Source organism: Acanthaster planci, linkage group LG03, assembly GCF_054643075.1.
Source record: "Acanthaster planci isolate LZ-2023a linkage group LG03, COTS_SCS, whole genome shotgun sequence".
Taxonomy (NCBI): domain Eukaryota; kingdom Metazoa; phylum Echinodermata; class Asteroidea; order Valvatida; family Acanthasteridae; genus Acanthaster; species Acanthaster planci.
Genome location: NC_141779.1, coordinates 11,370,086 through 11,392,293, shown reverse-complemented (window position 1 = coordinate 11,392,293; position 22,208 = coordinate 11,370,086). Strand labels below are relative to the sequence as shown.

General features: G+C 38.6%; 3 protein-coding genes across 15 annotated transcripts in view; 2 read left to right on the top strand and 1 right to left on the bottom strand.

Annotated features, from left to right (window-relative positions):
* LOC147799642 (uncharacterized) overlaps nucleotides 1–22,208 on the bottom strand; it is a 564,475-nt gene that overhangs the window by 171,093 nt on the left and 371,174 nt on the right. The window lies entirely within an intron of this gene.
* LOC147799647 (uncharacterized) overlaps nucleotides 1–22,208 on the top strand; it is a 291,172-nt gene that overhangs the window by 56,518 nt on the left and 212,446 nt on the right. The gene's annotated exons all lie outside the window — the stretch shown is intronic.
* The window catches only part of LOC110990785 (uncharacterized), a 222,677-nt gene that overhangs the window by 3,610 nt on the left and 196,859 nt on the right, over nucleotides 1–22,208 (top strand). The window contains exons 2-8 of the mRNA XM_087134614.1: nucleotides 3,195–3,433; nucleotides 3,647–3,740; nucleotides 5,449–5,531; nucleotides 5,916–6,705; nucleotides 7,438–7,489; nucleotides 7,716–7,826; nucleotides 9,146–9,247. Of these exons, the coding sequence (XP_086990740.1) occupies nucleotides 7,485–7,489; nucleotides 7,716–7,826; nucleotides 9,146–9,247 (218 nt within the window). The 5' untranslated portion in view covers nucleotides 3,195–3,433; nucleotides 3,647–3,740; nucleotides 5,449–5,531; nucleotides 5,916–6,705; nucleotides 7,438–7,484. The remainder of the gene's footprint in view (nucleotides 1–3,194; nucleotides 3,434–3,646; nucleotides 3,741–5,448; nucleotides 5,532–5,915; nucleotides 6,706–7,437; nucleotides 7,490–7,715; nucleotides 7,827–9,145; nucleotides 9,248–22,208) is intronic.

Genomic DNA, 22,208 nt, shown 5'->3' with positions numbered 1-22,208 from the left:
AACCGCATCGGACATGTTCTTTTCGAAGTGTAGTGGTATGAAGAGTTCCCCTTTAATGTCACGTGACCTGACTCCTGATGACGTCTTTGTCACTAAATATGCTCAATATTTGCCTAAAGCACTACTTCTCCAGGATATAAGCAGGGTTTCAACTCAGCACTAACACTGACAGACTTATTCCGTTGAAAAAAAACATAATGGCTTTTACCACTTTTAAACAATAAGCCTACTTCAAGACGACTTTTACCCTGGCACTTGCTGCAAACAGAATGTTGTGGGGGCCACGGTTGATTTTCTATGGGTTCTTATATATTTCATGCTAAATTTAAATATTCAAAATTTAATAATAAATCACGTGATGACGTCATCATGACGTAACTATGATAAAATTATCTTCGTTGTATAGTTCGTTCTTGCTGTAAGTTTGACGATAATCAACGATTACTAAGGTACGAAAATAGTGCCTCGAAAACTCGTACAAAGTCAATGGGCTGAAATAAATTTTAAAAAATCAATAATAAATAGCATGAGGACGTCATCATGACGTCCTTTACTTACAATAATTTTTGCATCACGGTCTTTGTTGGCTGTCACTTTAATAATCATCAAACATCATTTAAAACAAAGGTTTTAAAATTGAACATTGAAAACGTGTTTAAAGTCTAGGGCAAAAAACTCATTTGCGGAAACACTGCTCCTTTAAGTCCGTGTCACGTGATTTGCACTGAAACTGAACGTTTTAAAGAAATATTGCTTCATATTCCGACTCTTAGGCATATTTCAAATAAAATAACAGAGCGCAAAGTACCTGATTTCACCTTCGTTCTTATAGTAATATTGTGCCGAAGTTAAAGACTACTTGTTCACTTGCGTTAAGTAGAAAAGCGTGTACAAAACCTATCGGGAAAAATTGAATATAAAATAAGGTGATGATGTCACCATGACATCATCCCTTCGCAATAAATCTTACATCAGGGTCTTTGTCGGCTATCACTTTGGGAACGATCAAACACTGCAAAGTTATCAAAACTGTGGCTCGAAACGTGTACAAAGTCAATGGGCTAGAAACACGTGTGCAGGAAAACTACTCCTTTAATTTCATGTCACGTGATTTTTGTCTAAACTGGACAAAACTTATGAAATATTATTTAATATTTGCACACTTGGGTATATTTGCGATAAAACGGAAGGGAATATTTAGTCTGATTTCTTTTTCGTTCTGGTAGTAATTCTCGGTCGAAGTTGAAGACTGCTCACACATTACGCTGGACAATGTTTGTACATGTACAAACCCTACGTTATGCAACGTCGCCATCCACATGGTTCGATATGGGACAGTTTGTTGAAAATTGAAAGCCCAGGCATGTGTAACCGTAATTCTGCAATAGCGCCCTCATAGCCTAATATAGGACAGTCAGAAAACTGTGTGCAAAAAGTGTGTACAAAGTCTATAGGAAAAATTAATTCTTAAAAAATTAAAAATAAATAAACTGCTTAAGTTATCACTGTGAATTTCGTCTAGGACCGTCCTTGGATGATGGTGCAAAGGTCTGCTGCCGAAACAGCTAATAATCAGAAAAAAAATACCTATTTCGGCAAAGTTGCCGAAACAGCTAATCAGAAAAGCAAGAGCTGTTCCGGCTGTTACCAAACAGCTAAAAAAATCAGAAAAGCAAGAGCTGTTCCGGCTGTTGCTGAAACACCTTAAACAAAGAAACAAACAAACAAACACCCCCAACACCCCAACAAACAAACAAACAACCCAACAAACAAACAAACCAACAACCCAACACCCCAACAAACAAACAAACAAAAATAACAAAACGAATACCTCTTCGCACCTTGCGAAAAAGCCCCCCCCCAAAAAAAAGAAAAGAAAAGATAAAAAAGAATGCCCTTTTTTGCAACATGCGAAAAAGCCAAAAAGTACATGAACAAAAAAACCCAGAAAAGTAAAAGCTGTTCTGGCTGTTGCCAAACAGCAAAAAAAAAAAAACCCAGAAATGCCGAAACAGCTAATTGTAACATCTTTGCTCGTTATTTATTCTATTCAAGTGTTCCGGAAGCGCACCATCAGGGGTCAAATTTCAGGCTCTGTTAAAGGTAGACTTGTCTCTTTTTGCCCAACGGTTTTAGACAGTGGTTTTGTTTTACCACCCATTTACCCTTGCAGTGTTATGCTCTTTAAGTTGCCCACCAGTCCTGCGATTCACCTGTTATTCCCCATAGGGCAAATGTATGCTTAATAATTTTGGGAAAGAACTGATTAAAAATATATCATATCAAACCCTTATTCAAAAGAAAACCGCTTCTGGTCATTGTCTTGAATGTCGACCTGATCCGAACCCCCCCCCAACACAAAACCCTCGAAAGGCTAACCCGTTCCTTCGGAGCACCGGGCGGCATTATTTCCGCCCTACATCGTATTTACATGTATTTTGTAAGGGGGGGGGATTTACTGTCGGACAGTGAGTGTGACCCAACTTGCAAAAACGCACAGTTGCTTTCGATGCCCCTCTCTACGAGTACCTAAGGAGCCCCTGAAGGGACAGACACAATGAAGATTTTTTTAATTCCGTTCCCTGGAACTATTATTTCGTTCCCTCAAAATCATCTCGTTCCCACGCAATAATATGATAATAAGTACCACTCTATCTTGCCCATCTTTTGTTCATATGCATGCAGTCCGTGTCAAGAAAGCCGACCATAAACAAAAAGCATCAAATTCCAGTATCGGTTTCGCTTCAGGAAGCATTATCCTGCAACCTAAACAAAGCATATTTTGCTAAAATCTCCAGAATTTGGGACGTAACTTTGGTGATTTTGGGTAGATAACGTTTCGTATAGCATCTCTTCTACGACTGAGTGTATTTTGACGTCATGGCGTGTGTTGCGGTCATGATGCAAACTACGGCTGCATCCGAATTGCTTGTCTAGAGCTAGGTCTAGGTCTTCGCTCCATTGGAAATGCGTGGAGACACGTAGACAATAGACCTAGCCGTAGCTCTGGAAGCCCAAGCCTCAGACGGTTGCGTTCGTCCAGGCTTTTGGGTAGAAAATATATGTTTTTTTTAGATTGATGCAAATTGACTCGCATACAGTTTTGGGGGATGCTTTTTTTTCCTCTTTCCAATAGTGGTCATTCTTTTGACATAGGCCTACTTTCCGAAAAAAAATACTTCCATTATCTTCAGATCTTCGTGGTGCTTGTGCACACTGCTGCATGACAGGGCCTATTTCACGCACGCCAATCACCAGCGCTGTTTGATCCCCTGTTTGGTACCCTGCTCAATATGTGTGGAAGTTGATCGACGACCAGTTTTCCACGATGGCGCGGGCATTATTAGCATTACAATGCCTGTGTACGAGAACGCCTGTGTGGCTACGTTGGCGGGTTTGTTCAAATGCGACTTCACAGGAGGTGAGTTTAAAGGTGAGAAACATCACTGGCTTACCACCCAACAATTGAAAATAAAAGGAAAATGACGGCAAAGACAATAATGAGATTTCTGTATGACATACTCCACAAATGTGGGCTTGGCTTTTGCTGTGGTAAAGTGCACGCTGTATTTAAACATGGCATGGCGGCCCCACAGTCATGCAGGCTGGGATTTTAACGGGGTTCCTTTGGTTTCTTAACTTGTAGCTGTAATGGAGAGACGAGGAACACTCCTGTGAGACCGTTTTCTGGATTGTTCCACATCTGAGATATATTCTGACACTTTATTGTACTCAGCAAGGTATGGAAACAGCTCACGTTATACAAACACTGGAGGCCTAGCCTACCTCTGATAACATCCCAACAGTAAATGGTAATATAATAAAACAAATAGGCCTAGGGAGTAAAAGGGGCCTATGTACAGTTGTTTTGTAAATCTGACACATGACTTTTGTCCGACCAATTTTTCAACCAATGAAAATCTCCAGCCTGTATGTGGGGCCGAAGTTACTAATTTTATATTCGATGAGTAGTCTAAACAAACTGGAGGATTGTATGATTTGATGTGGTAAATGAAGAGAAAACATTACTTTACACCCCACGAGAATTTGTCAGGAAGCCAAAGTCTTTGAAACTACCTAGACCTATCCACTTACATGTAGGTTCAGAATTATATAAATACATGCTACAATCTGTAATTTCTACATATTTCAGTGAACCTGGTAAAAATTGGGTAGAAAGTAGGCCTCATACTTTGAGTCTGTGTTGCATGGAGTCATGCATGGAGATTTCCAATGATTGCATGATAAAAATCTTAAAATTGGAGGCTGTGCTAATCATTTCTGAATACAACTTGATTATTTTCAAAGATTCTTCTGTGCCAAAATGATTTTGGTTGAGGTATTACTGTAAAATCTTTCTGTACTGAAAAAACAATGGGGAGAGGTCTAGTTTCCAAGATAACTGTCCTCTTTGTTTTGCTCATCTGTCTATGTGCTGTCGGTATGTTTGTCAGTCTATCTGTTATTCATCTGTCTGTTATTCCGTTGTCTCCCTCCTTTCTCTCAGTCATTCTCATTCAGATACGAAGGTTTTTGTGGCAGTGCATACCATGTATGTTTCCTTCCTCAACTTGGTTTTACTTATTATTCAGGGTCGTAGAGTGGAATGCCAGTTAGCTTTTGTGATGGAAATGAGACATTTGCTGGATTGTTTTGTGAGTGAATGATCTTATGTAGTCAAATGTGCAGTAGTCTTTTTCGAGTAGTGAAAATTTGTTTATTCCTGTCTTTGTGCAAAACAAATCATGATATTCTTGCAATAGGGGTTTTCACAAGAATGTGAAACACACAAATGTGAAGCCAGCGTTGAGCTAAACGTCATCCTGATGGTCATTAGCTTACAAACGTTTTTAAAGCCAGATGCACTGTGATTTTATTCTGTCTCAGCAATACATTGCTTAACCGAAAGTCCAATTGATGTTTTGAATAGTGTAGAATATCTATTTTAGAAACTATTTGCACTTTTGGCTTTATTATGTGTGTCATTACAAACATCCATTGCAAATATACATGTATATGTGAGGTACGTGTATATCTTCAGTAAAACCCTTACATGAAATGTTTTCAACGGTTTATGTTGCACTCTATGTTGGCAACACACGGTGCGGCATCTCCATGTGAGACTACGACATGCACAAGTATCGAACATTGGCTACGGCTCTCCACCGCTGCCTCTTTTGATCAAAATTTGAAGCCGTATCGCAGGAGGCGGGACTGGATTATGGCTACCCCTGTTATGCACCTCCCCGTAAAATGCTATGTATAACTAATTTGATACACTGGCAGTGCTGGGTGCACATACGTGAATTACAAATTCTCAATCAGCTCTTTCCATCTTTCCGATCCTTCAAAGCCCTCTGAGAATCGCCAAACAGGCTCCTCAAGTCATATTTTCTTGCCATTTTTTCATTTTGCATGTTTAATGACTGTTATGTGTATTCATTTCAGCTAGAGCACAAGCCGCTGGTGAATCGTTGCTTACAGGACGACCAGCTTCTTGGCATTTCTTGATGACGGCCACTGTTGTTAAGGTGATTGTACTGTGATCTCTTACTGTAGCCTTGGTAAAACGTGAGTGATTCTTTGTTATTGGTTATCCCAAAGGTAGGATTCACTGATTGAGTCTCCTGTGAACTCATTCCCTCATGTCCTGTAGACCTAGTACATTAAGACCTACCCCACCTTACTGTCTTATAATATAGTGCGTGTAAACAAAGTGTGACTTCATTATGTCTATTTAAGGATCATCCTTGGCGAATACATTTATTTTGCCCAAATCCCGTATATGACATGTATATGGGGAGCTATTAAAGTTAAAATGGTCCCCAAAATCCTCTGATCTTATTATTATTTCACATGCACCCTTGGAGGCTACGGTTAATACTGTTTATAATTTGGAAATGTTTTCTGCACAGACTTTGATCTCCTGTCTTGGCCTTCAGTTGGACCGAGAGAGAACACTATTTCCTTGGCATCAGAGGCTCCTTTGGTACTTTGGTACTGTGCATCACTGGTTCATGAACAACTATGACATGGTAGTAGCCCCATTGCTACCAACAAAATGAATATTCCCAACCAACACGGCTCTTTTTAACCAATTAAGTTGTGCTTCTACTCAAGGCAGATTGAAGTGATTGCTTGGCTGAAAAAACAGGTGGGATTGTTTAAATATAACCCTAGATCAACACTCCTTGTTTTGCAGGCTTGCATCTGTAGATGGTTGAAAACAAATCTTTAGAACTGAAAAAAGTAGAGGGATGTAATATGTTAAATCACTTCTTACAGGCTTGAGGAAAAGGACTTTTTTGGGAAGTGTACATGTATTTAAGGTGTTTTGAAAAATAAAATATACTAGCTAGTCAAGCAACAATTGAAAAGAAATGGAAAAATGACAACTAAGAAGATAATAAGATTTATATGAGAAACTCCAGTGATATGGGCTTGTATATTATTTGGCCCCGATCTTTGTTGATTTGACACTGCTTTCAGTGATGCTTCAATTACTGTTGTAAAGTGCAGTCTATATGTTGAATTTGTGGCCTCCACATGTGTGTAGTAATACAGATTGGCACTGAAACGTGGTTGATTTAGTTTCCCTAGTTTCAGTAGTTTGACAGAGAGACAAGAGCAAGCTGGTCCCTGGAGGCCGTTCTCTGGAGTGTAACAAATCAGAGAAATCTCATCACTGGTGACACTACTCAACAGGTATGGAAACAGTCTACATCACGTTCTGATATTAGTCCATGGTAATAATGAAATGCCTGGTTGTTCTGTCGATCTTGACCTTGGGTTTTGTCTTTTTTAAGTTTTTCAACTAATGAGAATCTCCGGTCTTCAAGGTTGGGTTGAATTAAAATACAAAAAATGGACGGAATTATTTGGTATGGTTGTACAATTTTTGCCAAAGTGAGCAGAAACAAGACAGAAGCTGCATCTACAGGCTGCTTGTAGTGAATGAGGAGTGTACTGAAATGAAATGTCCTCATTCCTGGATCCAAATCACGTACAAGGATGAGTGTACACATTCCACAGGGGTCGTTTAAAAAAATCTGGACTTGTTTTGTTTTATCAGCCAACTTTTTACTCACTGAAGCCATCTTTCAGCATCAAGTACATTAAAGTTGCAATGCATCAGGTTGTTACAATATGGCATGCTAGCCCACAGTTGCTACAATTCTTTCTTTGCACGCTGCCGCCCCAGGCATGCAGAATCTCGATCTTGATCTTTACAAAATCGGTTCAGTGATTTCCTTGTATGTTGCTTGGTCATTCTGCGCATGCTGTGTCGGATTTTATACCGTACAATTGGACAGTGTTTCAGAAGCTGCATTGATGCAATTGTACAAACTGCCAGATCGAGGCTCTCCATATGGTGGCAGCATGCAGAATAAATAACAGTCTATGTCCAGAGTTTCTTTTATGATGTCCTTCACACAGGCTGGCCTCTTCCATACACCCCAAGGGTTCAACAGTGGCTGGGAAATATGATGTAAGCCATCTTGACCATAATTCTTTGGTGTCAATTCAATCACATCTATCTGGAACCACATGCCTGGAAGAAGGTCATTGAGGAAGCACTTGTAACTTTGTTTCTCCACCTTTGTCAATCCTCCACTGCCAGCTTATAATCAGTGAATCCAGGCTAATACACTCATGTTGTATTGTCATTTCTTCCTTCTACATGTTTTAATGACTGTTTTGTGTATCCATTTCAGTCAGAGCACAAGCCACTCATGGTACATCCAGTTTTTTGATTATGGAGTTCCTGTGCTCGTTGTTGAGGTGATTGGTACTTTGATCTCTTACTGTTGCCTTCTGGGTAAAAGGTGAGTGGGTCCATCATTGTTGGTCATTCCAAAGGTATAATTCACTGATTGAGTCTCCTGTGAACTTATTCCATCCTTTTTTTATAATGCCTGATATATGGACCTAAAACATAATGATGTCAAGCTATTATTTTCTATTTGGACTATATTGCATCACCCTACTGCCTTAGGAAACGCTGCTAGCTGCACATGTAAACTAAGCATGACGTCATTATGTTACCGGTCTTTTCCAAATGTTGACAGGGACGGAGGCCTTTCTCTGTGGATAAATTTAATCCGTGTCTAAACATAGGTAAAATACATGTGTATGGGGAGCCATAATTTCACCACTTGCTGCCAGGTGCTTTGAAAATGCAGTGCACACATACGGGTCATTTTCAAGATTTTCAGTTTTCAAAATTCTTCAAAAATTCATCATTTCATTTAATGGATGTTTATACCCACACAAAGGGATCTTTGGGCGCTAGTTTAAGGTGATAGGTAAACTTCATTGATGCCCGAGTATTTCAGCCAGGCCTGCAGCATTGTCAGAAGAGTCCCGATTGTGCAATGTTATGTAACTTTCTTTTGTTCACAAACCTGGCTCAGTGCACTCCTAACCTCTTTTCAGTAGGGGCCAGATTAGCATGCAGCGGTGCAATGTGGCTCATTGCTGCAGTGGTGAAGCGCTTTTGTCTCCGGTGGTAATCGGCATGCTCTGAATGCCTCAAACCATGGTATACTGTTCCAAACCAAGGTTGAATTATCTCCACTATTGAGAGTGAAAAAATGTCGGTAATGCCCAGCAGCTCAGTCTTTTGTGCCAAACACGGTCTTTTGTTCCAATCCCAGTTCTTTTGTCTCAGTTTCGAGCATTCCAGGCTCTGCGTATAAAGTCTATCTATTCAAAACTGGGTTGCCCTTCAGGAAGTGGTTAATGCCATTGATAAACTTGGGATGGTAGGCAAAGCGTGAAATATCAGAGAGTTTTTGGCCCAGTCCCCGCCTGGGTGTATGCAAAATCGTATTGAAATTGGGGGATTTTAATTTTCTTAATTCTTAATTATGTCTTAAAATATTTTCTTAATTATGCCTTAATTTTCTATTTTCTGGGGCTGTTAAAAGAGCCCAAGAAAGTAGAGGGGGTGTCAGTTGTAAAATGGTTGCTTCGAGGCTTGCGAAGTATAACTTTTCAGGAGTAACGTTTGCCGACCACCCAACTACTGAAGAGAGTTGAAACAACACGAAAAAGAGAGCTTTATATAAAGACATCCCAATGATGTCTACTTGTATGTTATTCAGCTCTGATCTTTGTTGACTTGACTCTGTGGTTTTATTAGCTGTAGCATTGATGAAGAGACAAGACCAGGTCCCTTGGAGACAGTTTTCTGGAGTTTAACACATCACTGGCAACTGGCATTACTGACAACACGACTCACTCGGTAAGCACTCTATATCATGTTCTGATTTTAGCCTAACAATGAAAGTCATGTTCCAGATTTTGAACAATATCTGTACATAATTTTGTATACATGTACAATTGTTCCGTAAAATCTGGAGCATGGCTTAGTAGGCTCCACTCTTGAGGATGACGAGAGCATGCTGGATGAAACGTCAAGCACACACTCTAGAGTTCTTATTAGAACCATACCTCTTCCAAGGGAGATCTCTCCACATGATGTAACCACAAGCCCTGTTTTTAATCTCGACCATGTAAAGCGTCAAGTCTTATTTCATGAAGTTGAATACTTAGGGCAGTTATGCTTCCTTGTTCCCCATTTGTAAGTTGGTCTTGTAATTGGATGGTTTTGCAGCAAATTTGGCTCTATATAAGGCCTAATCCAAACTAAGCTTTTGCCTGTGATTTTAGGGTTGGTAAAAATCAACTGATCTTGTTGTCATTTTGTTGAACATATCCACTGAAGAATGTTGCATTCTGATATTCCTACATTCAAGAGAACTATACACAAATGAAGGAGAAAGCTTGGGTCAGTCATTATGTCTGCTAGTAATCTTCTCCCTCTTGTACTTGTTAGTCAATCTGTTTTAGTTGTTAGTTTGGCCTGTGTATATGACGATAGTCTTCAAATGGTCGAAAGGTTTACCTTGGTTAATCGTGATGGGTACCATATCTTCAATTATTCTTATTTATTTGACCATCACAAGAAAAAACAAAGCAAAATTAAACAAAAATTATGTAAAAAACAACAAAAGCACAAATACAGGTAAATATAAGCAGTAGCAGGGACCAGGGATGAAAATCCGAATACATAACGAGACAAATATCAGTTATGCGGGTCAGCAGGGACTGCAAAAGTAAAATAAACTACTATTACCCCCGTTTATGCTCATATCTTTAACAAGACAAATAAACCAGAACAAAGGAAACAGTGGTCCCCACACATGTGATCAAAATGACAGCCCAAAAAAGAGAAAAAAAATCTTAGGAGAATGTTTCATTTCCATATTTCCAAACGTAAGAAAATTATCCGGCAAAGTGAAGGCCATGCTATAAGAAGAATTTTTTTACTCGTTCTTTTTAATCATGTGAATTTACTCATTTAAAAAATATCCAGTTTTAATCAAGTCCTCTGTGCCCTCTTTTTGAGGTGATTTTATTGGCTTGTTGGTAATTTTGTTTTTTTGTCATTTATTATTCATGTGATGTCTTTAATCGTAAAATCATGCCATCCAATTAAACATTTGTCTGTGATTTGTTTACGCCTGTACTCAGTACCACAATTATGGCCAAGATTTGGACTCTAGCACCGTGCTTATCTGTTCTACTAGTTAGTCTTCTGCTGCTGGTTGAACAGTGATACGCTCCATGCTGTGACATGCTCAACCTCTCTCATCATTTTCTTATCTTGTCTGTTCTGGAATAGCATGAATAAATTCAGGGTGCAGTATCTGTTGTATACGTGCACTGAGCCTTTTATGGGCAATAAAAGTAACAACAGCATGATTTTGATTCCCTCAACATAACAGAACTGGTTATTTGCAACTGTTGCAGTGACCGTTTGTCTTGTGTTGGCAGCAAAAGGTTTTGTTGAAAGGTTCCTACTTTGCATGGTTTTTCTGTACCATCTGGTGTACCTCAAGGAAGTGTCTTGAGCCCAGTCCAGTTCTTATGTATACAAACGACTTTCCTGATCGCATCGTGTCAGCTAGCACTTTATTTGGCAACAGTGCTCTTGTGTATAGGCCAATATAATGTCAGTCTGATGACCTTCAAGATATTCATGACTTCCAAAGATGTTGTCATGCTAATAAAATGCATCTCAATACATTACAAAGGAAACCAAAGTTTTGCTTATACTAGGATGGTCAAAGAAAATAGTGGACCTGAAATGTACCTTAGTTAACATGCAGGTTGAAGCTGATAATGAGTACAAAATTTCTCGGGAAAATCTTGTTATGCCACTACCAAATCAAACAGACTTAGTATGTCTTGCTTTCATCTTGCAAGTTTCTAGTGTTGACTATTCTGGAATACAAGTAGCCTATCTGGTACCTTCACAACAGAAACCTTATATATTGATAAATTAGAGCAAAATTCAACGTTGAGCAACCAGGATAATTCTCTAGTGAAGGGGATTTAAAATGGATTACACGGATTGGTTGCATATGTACATTGAATTTGTCTTTTCGTGAATCTAAAAGCACCCATCTTTTGCTTACATTTTGTTGTTAGAGGTCTTCATAGAGCTTTTGACCGTGAAATAGTCTTAGTGAACAGGTGGTATATTGAAACGATCAGGCTTGACAAACCTTAAGGCACGAATTAAAAACCTCATCATTTTGCCAATTAATTACATGCTCTTGAGATGACCTACATGTACCTGAACGTTTGAGAACTGAAGTGGTTTAAATAACCCTTCAACACGGGATCAACTTTACAGAGTACTGATTGAATTTGCAGTGGATTACCCTTGTAATAAGGTCGTTGGGAATGGCAAATTGTGGGAGGGTCACTGTGTTGTTTGGTGCAAGGAAGCACAAAATGGGGGGATTTGAATACCTAGGATTTGCCATGTGGGACAGATGTGTCAATGGTTTTGCTTTCGTCGGTATTTAACTGTATTTTGTTATTTCACGGTGTCTTCCTTTTTTCGGTTTTTACACAATAAATTTCTTTCATTGTTTTGGGGGTACTTATTGTTTAATTGATTGATTTGTTTCTGTAATTAATTTTATTTTTGATATTTTAAAGTATTTGTATGTCATATTTATCTTATTTTGCCAACTGTATATTTTTCTGTTCGATTTATTTATTTGCCATTTCTTGAATCTTGTGCTGCTACTTTATTTTGTATGTGTGTGCACGTTTATGTGAAACCTGGTGACAGTTATTGGATTAACTGTGCCTCTCCGGGCATTTGTAAGTTTGTGTTTGTGATTTCAGTGTATTTTGTGTGATATGTTTTTGTTTAATGTTGCTGTGTTCTTTATCCTGGAAAATGCCGAATAAATGAAATTGTTTCCCTCATTGTACACACGTTACTTGGTCTCTTTTCGACGAAGAGTTTTTAATCTCCGAGGTGAAGTAGGTTGACAAATGGTCCGAATGGGCGAGCTGGGGGTGACTCGACAAGGATGCAAATTTCACTATCCCGTAGAGAAAATTTTATTTCGATATTTGGAAACATTAAACAAAAAGGCTTCATATTTTGTTAGTTTTGCATGCTACACACGTCAAATACACGCCACGTTGTCTCTATTTCCGATATTAAATTGTCAAGAGATGGGCTGATCCTAGAGTCTTTGGAAAGGTTATATGTTTGTTATCCTAAAAGAAAATTTCCTGCCATTTTTCAACAGAACAGACATGGGGGTCAGAATTTTCCTTAGACATGCTCAATATTTCGTTCGTTTTCGCTTTGTACGCACGGTAGTCGGTCTGCGTCTGCCGCTACATGTCTCTATAGCCGAGTTTACAGTAAATATTCTGAAACGGTCAAAATGGGCTGACCTTGATATCTTCGGAGACGGTATTTCTCTGTCCATTGAGATAGTTTTCCTGTCCATATTTAAGCTGAAGCTTTGGAAATACCTGCGAAAGAAGGCTAGAGTTGTCCCACTGCTCTTTGTTTTCACTTTACCGAGACACTTCAGCGCACAGTGTGATCGCAATATTTTAGCCTAAAAAGTTTCAGATTGCTTGAAATGTGGTAAACATGATGACAATCAAAGGGCACATGTTCCTCTATTCGTTGGGGGGGGGTCCAAACTGAATACAGTTTCGGGTTTATCGAGCGTGATTTTTGGGAAGGAGAACTTTCAGAAGCGTGACGGTCGTGACATCTTTGTTTTTATGTCGTGGTGTTGTTTTCTTAGGGCATCGGTGCTGATATACCCATTACTCTCTCACACACCTACAAAGTATTTTGAGTGAACAAAATTGTGGCAGGGGCATGCCCCCACCCTTGCGTCCACTGGCTGGACCATTGCCTCTTCCTGAGCAGAGAATGGCTCCATTATATTCGAGCATAAAGTGCAGAAATTTGTCCAAATGTGGCATTCATGGCGGCACCTGAAATAGTACATATTCCTCTGTCCATTAGTCGAAGTTTCAGATCCAAATTTGTTATCATTAGGGAAATACCCTAGAAGAAGGCAAGAGTTCATGTCTCACTGCTTGTTATTTTTGTGCAATTCTCCCTTTGTGCACACTTTACTGATCCTCGTCCTGCGCACAAGGCTCAATATTTGCGCATTAGGGTCCTGATGCTTGCTACTTTTGTTCAATTTCCCTTTGCCACATTTTACCGGTCCTCGATCTTCCCCAGTAACGATGGCTCCCTATACCCGGGCATTACAGGTCTAAAAGTGCTTCAAATCTAACAGTCTCAGCGACATATGAAAGGGCACACTTTCCTCCATCAGATGACATAGGTTTTATATTTCTAGTTATTGGGGAAATGCACGAAAAAAGAAGGCAAGAGATCTGTAACTGCTTGCCAGATTCGTGACTTTTCCCCTTTCTCCACACAATAGCAGTCCTCCTCCCGCAAAAAGATGGTTCTATGTATTCGAACATAGCAGATGTGAAGATTGTCCAAATCTAGCAATCCTACCACTATCCGAAATGGCGCATGTTCTAATAATTAATACGTTTCATATCTATCCTTGGTGAGTTAAGGGAAATATGGGAGTAAGAAGACGAGTTCTTCTCAGACTTCTTGCTGTTTTTGTGAATTTTTTGCATTCTTCCTCACATTATCGATCCCCATCCCGCGCAAATACAGCTCCATACATGTATGTTCGACCATAAAAGTCTACAGATTGTCTAAATCTGGCGATCCAACTGCCGTGTAAAAATCACGTTTCTTGTCCATGCTAGGAAAATGTTGGCGAAAAAAGGCAAACCTTCTTGTCCCACTGCTTGTAATTTTTTTCAATTCTCTCTTTGTCTGCATTTTAACGCTCCCCTTTCCAGGCAAAGATGTCTCCAGTTATTTGAGCTTAAAAGTCTGAAAATCCTCCAAATCTGGCAATTCTAGCACTTTTTGACAGAGAGTAAGTTCCATTTTCTGTTGAAGGAATTTTCATTAAAGCTCCTAAAATCATTTAAAGCTCCTAACATCTATTTCAAGGTCTGAAATTGTAAGTAGTCCAAGTTTCAAATTGTGCAGTTATTTAGGAATTTGGTGATTTAGTTATTTCGATTGTTTGTCATTTTGCTATATGACTCTATAATTCTGAATTCGTTCACCTATCTCAATTGCTGCACACCCATATTTATTCCCGTCTGAATTCCAACATAAGTAGAGGTCGAAGTATCAAACATTTTAAGAGAAACCAGTTACTCAATAGTAAGACTCAAATCGTGCAGATATTTTGAAATTTGGTTGTTTAGTTACACTGGTACTGAGTCTTTTCGTAGCCCTGCCCTTAACTTTGGAAATTCGTACATATTTGACCCTACTGCATTCGTTCCATTCCGATGTATTTCCGTCTGAATTCCAACATAACTAAAGCTCCAAAAATCTAAATATTTCAAGAAATCGATTCCTGAATAGTTCAAGACTGAAATCGTACAGGTATTTAGAAATTGGGTTATTTACTTAAGACAAATATAAAGTCTTTTCGTATCCCTACCCTTAACTTTCGAAATTCGTACATGTTATTTTGACCCCACCGCATTCGGTGCATTAGGATGTTTCCCCCAAAGAATACAGACATAACTCAAGCTCGTTCCCGAGCAAAGATGGTTCCATATAGTGCAACTTGAAAGACCTGACATTGCCCAAATCTGGCAATCTTGGTTTCATCTGAAAGGGAAAATTTCCCTCTATCCACTGATGTAAGTTTCATATCCATATTTGTCGTAGTTAGGGAATTATCTGCAAAAGAATTCGGGAGATTTTGTCCAACTGCTTCCTGAAGTAATTCTGACTTTGAAGTGCAATTCTCCATATATTCGAGCATCAAAGGTCTAAAAAATATCTAAATCTGGCAACCGTGGTGTCATCTAAAAGGGCACATGTTCCTTTATCCATTCATGTAAGTTTCATATCCATATTTGCTACAGTTAGGGAAATATCTGCACAATGATGTTCGAGTTCTTCTCCAACTGCTTCTTATTTTTGCTTAATTTCGATTTTGTTTGCGCTGTACCGGTCCTATTCCCGCGAAAAGAAGGCTCCACATATTCGAGCATAAATTGACTAAAAATTGTCTAATTCTTCTAATCGTGATGTCATCTGAAAGGGCACACGTTCTTCTATCATTCATATACGTTTCATATCTATATTTGCAGGAATTAGCTAAATATCTTCAAAAGAAAGTGCGAGTTTTGTTCCAATTGCCTCTTATTTTTGCGTAATTTGGACTCCCTCTCCACTCCTGCACAGAGAATGCTCTGTATATTCGAGCACTTGTCTAAGTCTGGCAATTGTTGTGTAGTCTGAAAGGGAGCATGTTCCTCTATCTATTCATAAAATTTTCAAATCCATATTTGCAGTAGTTACGGAAATATCCGGAAAAAAAGGAAGGCAGAGTTTTCTGACTGCTTAATATTTTTTGGTAATTCTGACTTTGCGGTAAACCGGGTCCTGTACTCGCACAGAAAATGCTTCATTCGTGTATATTCGACAATAAAAAACCTAAAAATTATCTAAAAATCTTGCATTCTTGGTGTCATCTTCAAGTTCACGTGTTTCTCTATCTATTCATGTAAGTTTCATATCCATATTTAAGGAGGTAGGTAAGGAAAAATCTGCAACTAAAGTGCGAGTTCTTTCTGACTGATTGATATTTTTGCGTAATTCTGACTTTAAGCTATACTGGGTCCTGTACTCGCACAAAGAATGCTTCATATATTCAAGCCATAAAGGTCTTAAAATTATCTAAATTTTGCAATCTTTGTGTCATCTGAACGGCCATATGTTTCATATCCATATTTGCAATATTTAGGGAAGTAACTGCAAAAGGAAGTGCAAGTTCCTTTCGAACTGCCTCCAGTTTTTGCGGAATTCTGGCTTCGTCTGCGCTATACCGGTCCTTATCCTGCGCAGAGACTGCTTCATATATTTTAACATAAAAGGTCTTAGAATTGTCTAAATCTGGCAATCTTGGTGTCATCTGAAAGCGCACATGTTCCCCTATCTATTCGTATAAGTCCATATTTGCAGTAGTTAGGGAAATAACTGTAAACGGAAGTGCGAGTTCTTGTCTGATTGCTTGATGTTTTTGCGTAAATCTGGCTTTGCACTATACCGGGTTCTTTATCCACACAGAGAATGCTTTAGATATTCGAGCATAAAAGGTCTTAAAATTATCTGAATAATATATTCATATAATTTTAATATCCATATTTGCACTAGTTAGAGAAAAAGCTGCCAAAGGAAGTGCAAGCTCTTGTCCAATTGCCTCCCATTTTTGTGGAATTCTATCTTCGTCTGCGCTATATCGGTCCGATTCCCGCATAGTAAATGCTTCATATAATCGAGCATAAAAGATCTAAGAATTATCTAAAAATTGCAATCTTGTTGTCATCCAAAAGGACACATGTTTCTCTATCTATTCATATAAGTGTCATATCCATATTTGTAGTCGTTAGGGAAATATCTTCAAAAGGAAATGTGAGTTCTCGTCTGATTGTTTGATATTTTTGCGTAATTCTGACTTAGCGCTATACCGGTCCTGATCCTGCGCAGAGAATGCTTCATATATTTGAGCATAAAAGGCCTAAGAATTTTCTAAATCTTGCAGTCTTGGTGTCATCTGAAAGGCCACATGTTTTTCTATCCATTCACATAAGTTTCATATCCGTATTTGCGGTAGTTACGGAAATAGCTGCAAAAGGATGTGCGAGTTCGTTTCCAACTGCCTCTTGTTTTTGCGGAATTATGGCTTCGTCTGCGCACTACCGGTCCTTATCCTGCGCAGAGAATGCTTCATATATTCGAGCATAAAAGGTCTTAACATTATCTAAATGTGGCAAACTTGGTGTCATCTGAAAGGACACATGTTCTTCTATCTATTCACATAAGTTGAATATCCATATTTACAGTAGTTAGGGAAATATCCGCCAGAGCAAGTGCGAGTTCTTTCTGACTGCTTTATATTTTTTGCGTAATGCTGACTTTTTTCTATACTGGGTCCTGTACTCGTACAGAGAATGCTTCATATATTCCAGCATAAAGGGTCTTAGAATTTACATCAATCTAACAATCTGGCTGTCATCTGAAAGGACACATATTTTTCATATCCATATTTCTAGTAGTTAGGGAAATAGCTGCCAAAGGAAGTGCAAGTTCTTGTTTAACTGCCTCCCATTTTTGCGGAATTCTATCTTCGTCTGCGCTATACCGGTCCTCATCCTGCACAGTGAATGCTTTATATAATGGAGCATGAAAGATCTAAGAATTATCTAAAAATTGTAATCTTGGTGTCATCTGAAGGGCAACATGTTCCTCTATCCATTCATATAAGTTTTGAATCAATATTTGCAGTAGTTAGGGAAATAGCTGCCAAAGGAAGTGCGGGTTCATTTCCAACTGCCTCTTGTTTTTGCAGAATTATGGCTTAGTCTGCGCACTACCGGTCCTTATCCCTCGCAGCCAATGCTTCATATATTTGAGCATAAAAGGTCTTACAATTATGTAAATGTAGCATTATTGGTGTCATATAAAAGGCAACATATTCTTCTATCCATTAATATAAGTTTCATATCCATATTTGCAGTAGTTAGGGAAATAGCTGCCAAAGGAAGTGCGAGTTCGTTTCCAACTGTCTCTTGTTTTTGCGGAATTATGGCTTCGTCTGCGCTATACCGGTCCTTATCCCTAGCGGAGAATGCTTCATATATTTGAGCCTCAAAGGTCTTACAATTATCAAAATGTAGCATTATTGGTGTCATATGAAAGGCAACATATTCCTCTATCCATTCATATAAGTTTCAAATCAATATTTGCAGTAGTTAGGGAAATAGCTGCCAAAGGAAGTGCAAGTTCGTTTCCAACTGCCTCTTGTTTTTGCGGAATTATGGCTTCGTCTGCGCGCTACCGGTCCTGATCCCTCGCAGCCAATGCTTCATCTATCCCAGTATAAAAAGTCGTAAAATTGTCTAAATGTAGCAATTTTTATGTCATCTGAAAGGCCATTTGTTCGTCTATCCATTCATATAAGTTTCATATCCATATTTGCATTAGTTAGGGAAATAGCTGCCAAAGGAAGTGCGAGTTCGTTTCCCACTGCATCCAGTTTTTGCTGAATTATGGCTACGTCTGCCCTGTACCGGTCCTTATCCCTCGCACCCAATGCTTCATATATTTGAGCATAAAAGGCCTTCAAATTATCTAAATGTACCCATCTTGATGTCATCTGAAAGGCCATTTGGTTCTCTATCCATTCATATAAGTTTCATATATGACAACAGAGGAAATAGCAAGAAAATATGGAACTGCATTAATGAGGTAATCTCCAAGGGAAAACCCACTTTGCCACACTCAGTTCACCACAAAGGCCAAAATTGTGATAAGCCTGATGATATTGCTAACGTTTTTAATGATTATTTTATTAACTGCGCAAAAAAAGTGACCGAGAAACTACCAGAGTATAGCAATATGAGTTCACCACATGAGAGTAACATTCATAATGCCTTTGAATTGGAAACTGTGCCGGAAACCTATATTGCAGAGATTATAAATCATATGAATATCAATAAGGCTAGTGGAGACGACGATATCAGTTGTCACATACTTAAAGTTGCTATGCCTGCAATTCTCGAGTCACTAACTAAACTGGTGTACCGGTCTTTACAATGCGGTTCGGTACCTCAGATTATGAAGAGTGCAAAGGTCATCCCGGTATACAAAACCGGTGATAAAGCTGACGTAGGCAATTACCGACCAATTTCTATCCTTCCAATTATCAGCAAAATTTTGGAAAAATCTGTCTACGATCAACTATATGCTTATATTACTGACAATGAGCTTTTGCACACTAATCAATCCGGCTTTCGACCGTTACACTCAACAACAACCATTCTAGCTAAATTGGTCAACCAGTGGAGCTGTAATATTGAAAATGGCCAACTTAACGGAGTGGCTTTTATTGATCTTAGGAAGGCATTTGATACAATCGATCATAACATTCTTCTTTTTAAATTGAAAAGTCTTGGTTGCAAAAGTCGTACACTGAATTGGTTTTCTAGCTATTTGTCAAACCGGACTCAAAGAGTGTGTTTTAAAAAGGTCTTCTCAGATCGATTAAAGGTTGTCAGCGGTGTGCCACAGGGCTCAATTCTAGGTCCGCTATTATTCTCTCTATATGTGAATTCCATGCCGTCTGCAGTGACTGATGGTACAGTGGACATGTTTGCCGTTGACACCACTGTTACTGTCTGTGGAAAAACTGCAAATGAGGTTGCTGATAAATTATGTATTGCAATAGACCAAATAAGCAGATGGCTGGAGACCAATAGACTGGTACTTAACTTTAATAAAACAAATTTCATGATCATAGGGGCAAAAGCTAGGCTGAAGAATACGAGTGAAGTAGCAGTGGCTGTTAATCAGAGTGTAATTAAACGTGTCAAGAGTACGAAATGCCTTGGGGTAATAATCGATGAAGAGTTAAAATGGACTGATCATGTAAATTATGTTATCAATATGGTGCAGAAGAAACTTGCTATTTTGAGACGTGCTAAACCATACGTTACATCTGCTGTGCTAAAAACAATGTATAATGCTTTCATTTTACCCCACTTCGACTACTGTTCACAAATATGGTCGGATAAGTATCAAATGCACAATGATAAATTAATCAAATTACAAAAGTATGCCGCCCGTCTAATCTTGTCTCAGGGTTTTGATATTCCATCTTGTGAACTTTTTAAGGAACTAGGATGGCTGCCACTACACGATCGTTTTTACTATCTAAAGGCTGTTTTTATGTACAAGTGTATCCATGATTTAGCACCGACGTACTTAGCCAGCAACGTAATAAAGGCATCAGACGTACATCAGTACGGTACAAGAGGAGCCAATAACTTAATTATTCCAAAATATAAAACGGAGTGCTACAAACAAAGTCCAATCATTAATTGTACCCGGATATGGAACACACTGAGTACTGAAATTCGTTCGGCGCCATCGCTTTCATATTTTAAAACACTTTTGAAAAAAAATCTTTTAGCTTCTGAGATTTAATTTTTTATCTCTTGACGTCATTCTAGTTCCCACACTCACGCATTCTAATTTTATAATTTTATCGGTATCATGTTGTACTGTTTTCTGTCCAACCACGAAGTTGTTTTATCACATATTATTTTTACTAGTTTGGTATATCTTTTTTGGATTCTTCTATGTACTTTATAACCGTGTTTTCTCTAGATATATTTTAACATATACAGTTAGATTATTTACTGTTACGTGTTTTGTGTCCTTGCTTGTGTTGCCATTCTATAATTGGGTATATTTTATGTATGTTTTATGTCTTTTATTTATTTTATCTTATTACATTCGTTTTGTAATTTTAATTATTTCATAAACTTTATTATAAGCTTTAACTTTAGTTTTTATTATCTATTTTAATTCCCCAGGGCCCCATGGAAGACCACAGAAATGTGAATGGGTATCCCTGGTAAAATAAAGATAATAATAATAATAATATCCATATTTGCATTAGTTAGGGAAATAGCTGCCAAAGGAAGTTCGAGTTCGTTTCCCACTGCATCTAGTTTTTGCTGAATTATGGCTACGTCTGCCCTATACCGGTCCTTATCCCTCGCTGCTAATGCTTCATCTATTTGAGCATAAAAGATCTTAACATTATGTAGAACTAGCAATCTTGGTGTCATCTGAAAGGCAACATATTCCTCTATCCATTCATATAAGTTTTACATCAATATTTGCAGTAGTTAGGGAAATAGCTGCCAAAGGAAGTGCGAGTTCGTTTCCAACTGCCTTTTATTTTTCCGGAATTATGGCTTCGTCTGCGCACTACCGGTCCTTATCCCTCGCAGCAAATGCTTCATCTATCCCAGCATAAAAGGTCTTCAAATTATCTAAATGTATTAATCTTGGTGTCATCTGAAAGGCCCTTTGTTTCTCTATCCATTCATATAAGTTTCATATCCATATTTGCATTAGTTAGGGAAATACCTGCCAAAGGACGTTCGAGTTCGTTTCCCACTGCATCCAGTTTTTGCTGAATTATGGCTACGTCTGCCCTATACCGGTCCTTATCCCTCGCAGCCAATGCTTCGTCTATTCCAGCATAAAAAGTCTTACAATTATCTAAATGTAGCAATATTAGTGTCATCTGAAGGGCCATTTGTTCCTTTATCCATTCATATAAGTTTCGTATCCATATTTGCAGTAGTTAGGGAAATAGCTGCCAAAAGAAGTGCGAGTTCGTTTCCAACTGTCTCTTGTTTTTGCGGAATTATGTCTTCGCGTGCGCTATACCAGTCCTGATCCCTAGCGGAGAATGCTTCGTATATTTGAGCATCAGAGGTCTTACAATTATCTAAATGTATCCAAGCATAAAGGGTCTTCAAATTATATAAATGTAGCAATCTTGGTGTCATCTGAAAGGCAACATATTCCTCTATCCATTCATATAAGTTTCACATCAATATTTGCAGTAGTTAGGGAAATAGCTGCCAAAGGAAGTGCGAGTTCGTTTCCAACCGCCTCTTGTTTTTGCTAAATTATTGCTACGTCTGCCCTATAGCGGTCCTTATCCCTCGCACCCAATGCTTCATCTATCCCAGCATAAAAAGGTCTTCAAATTATCTAAATGTACCAATCTTGTTGTCATCTGAAAGGCCATTTATTCGTCTATCCATACATATAAGTTTCATATCCATATTTGCAGTATTTAGCGAAATAACTGCCAAAGGAAGTGCGAGTTCGTTTCCAACCGCCTCTTGTTTTTGCGGAACTATTG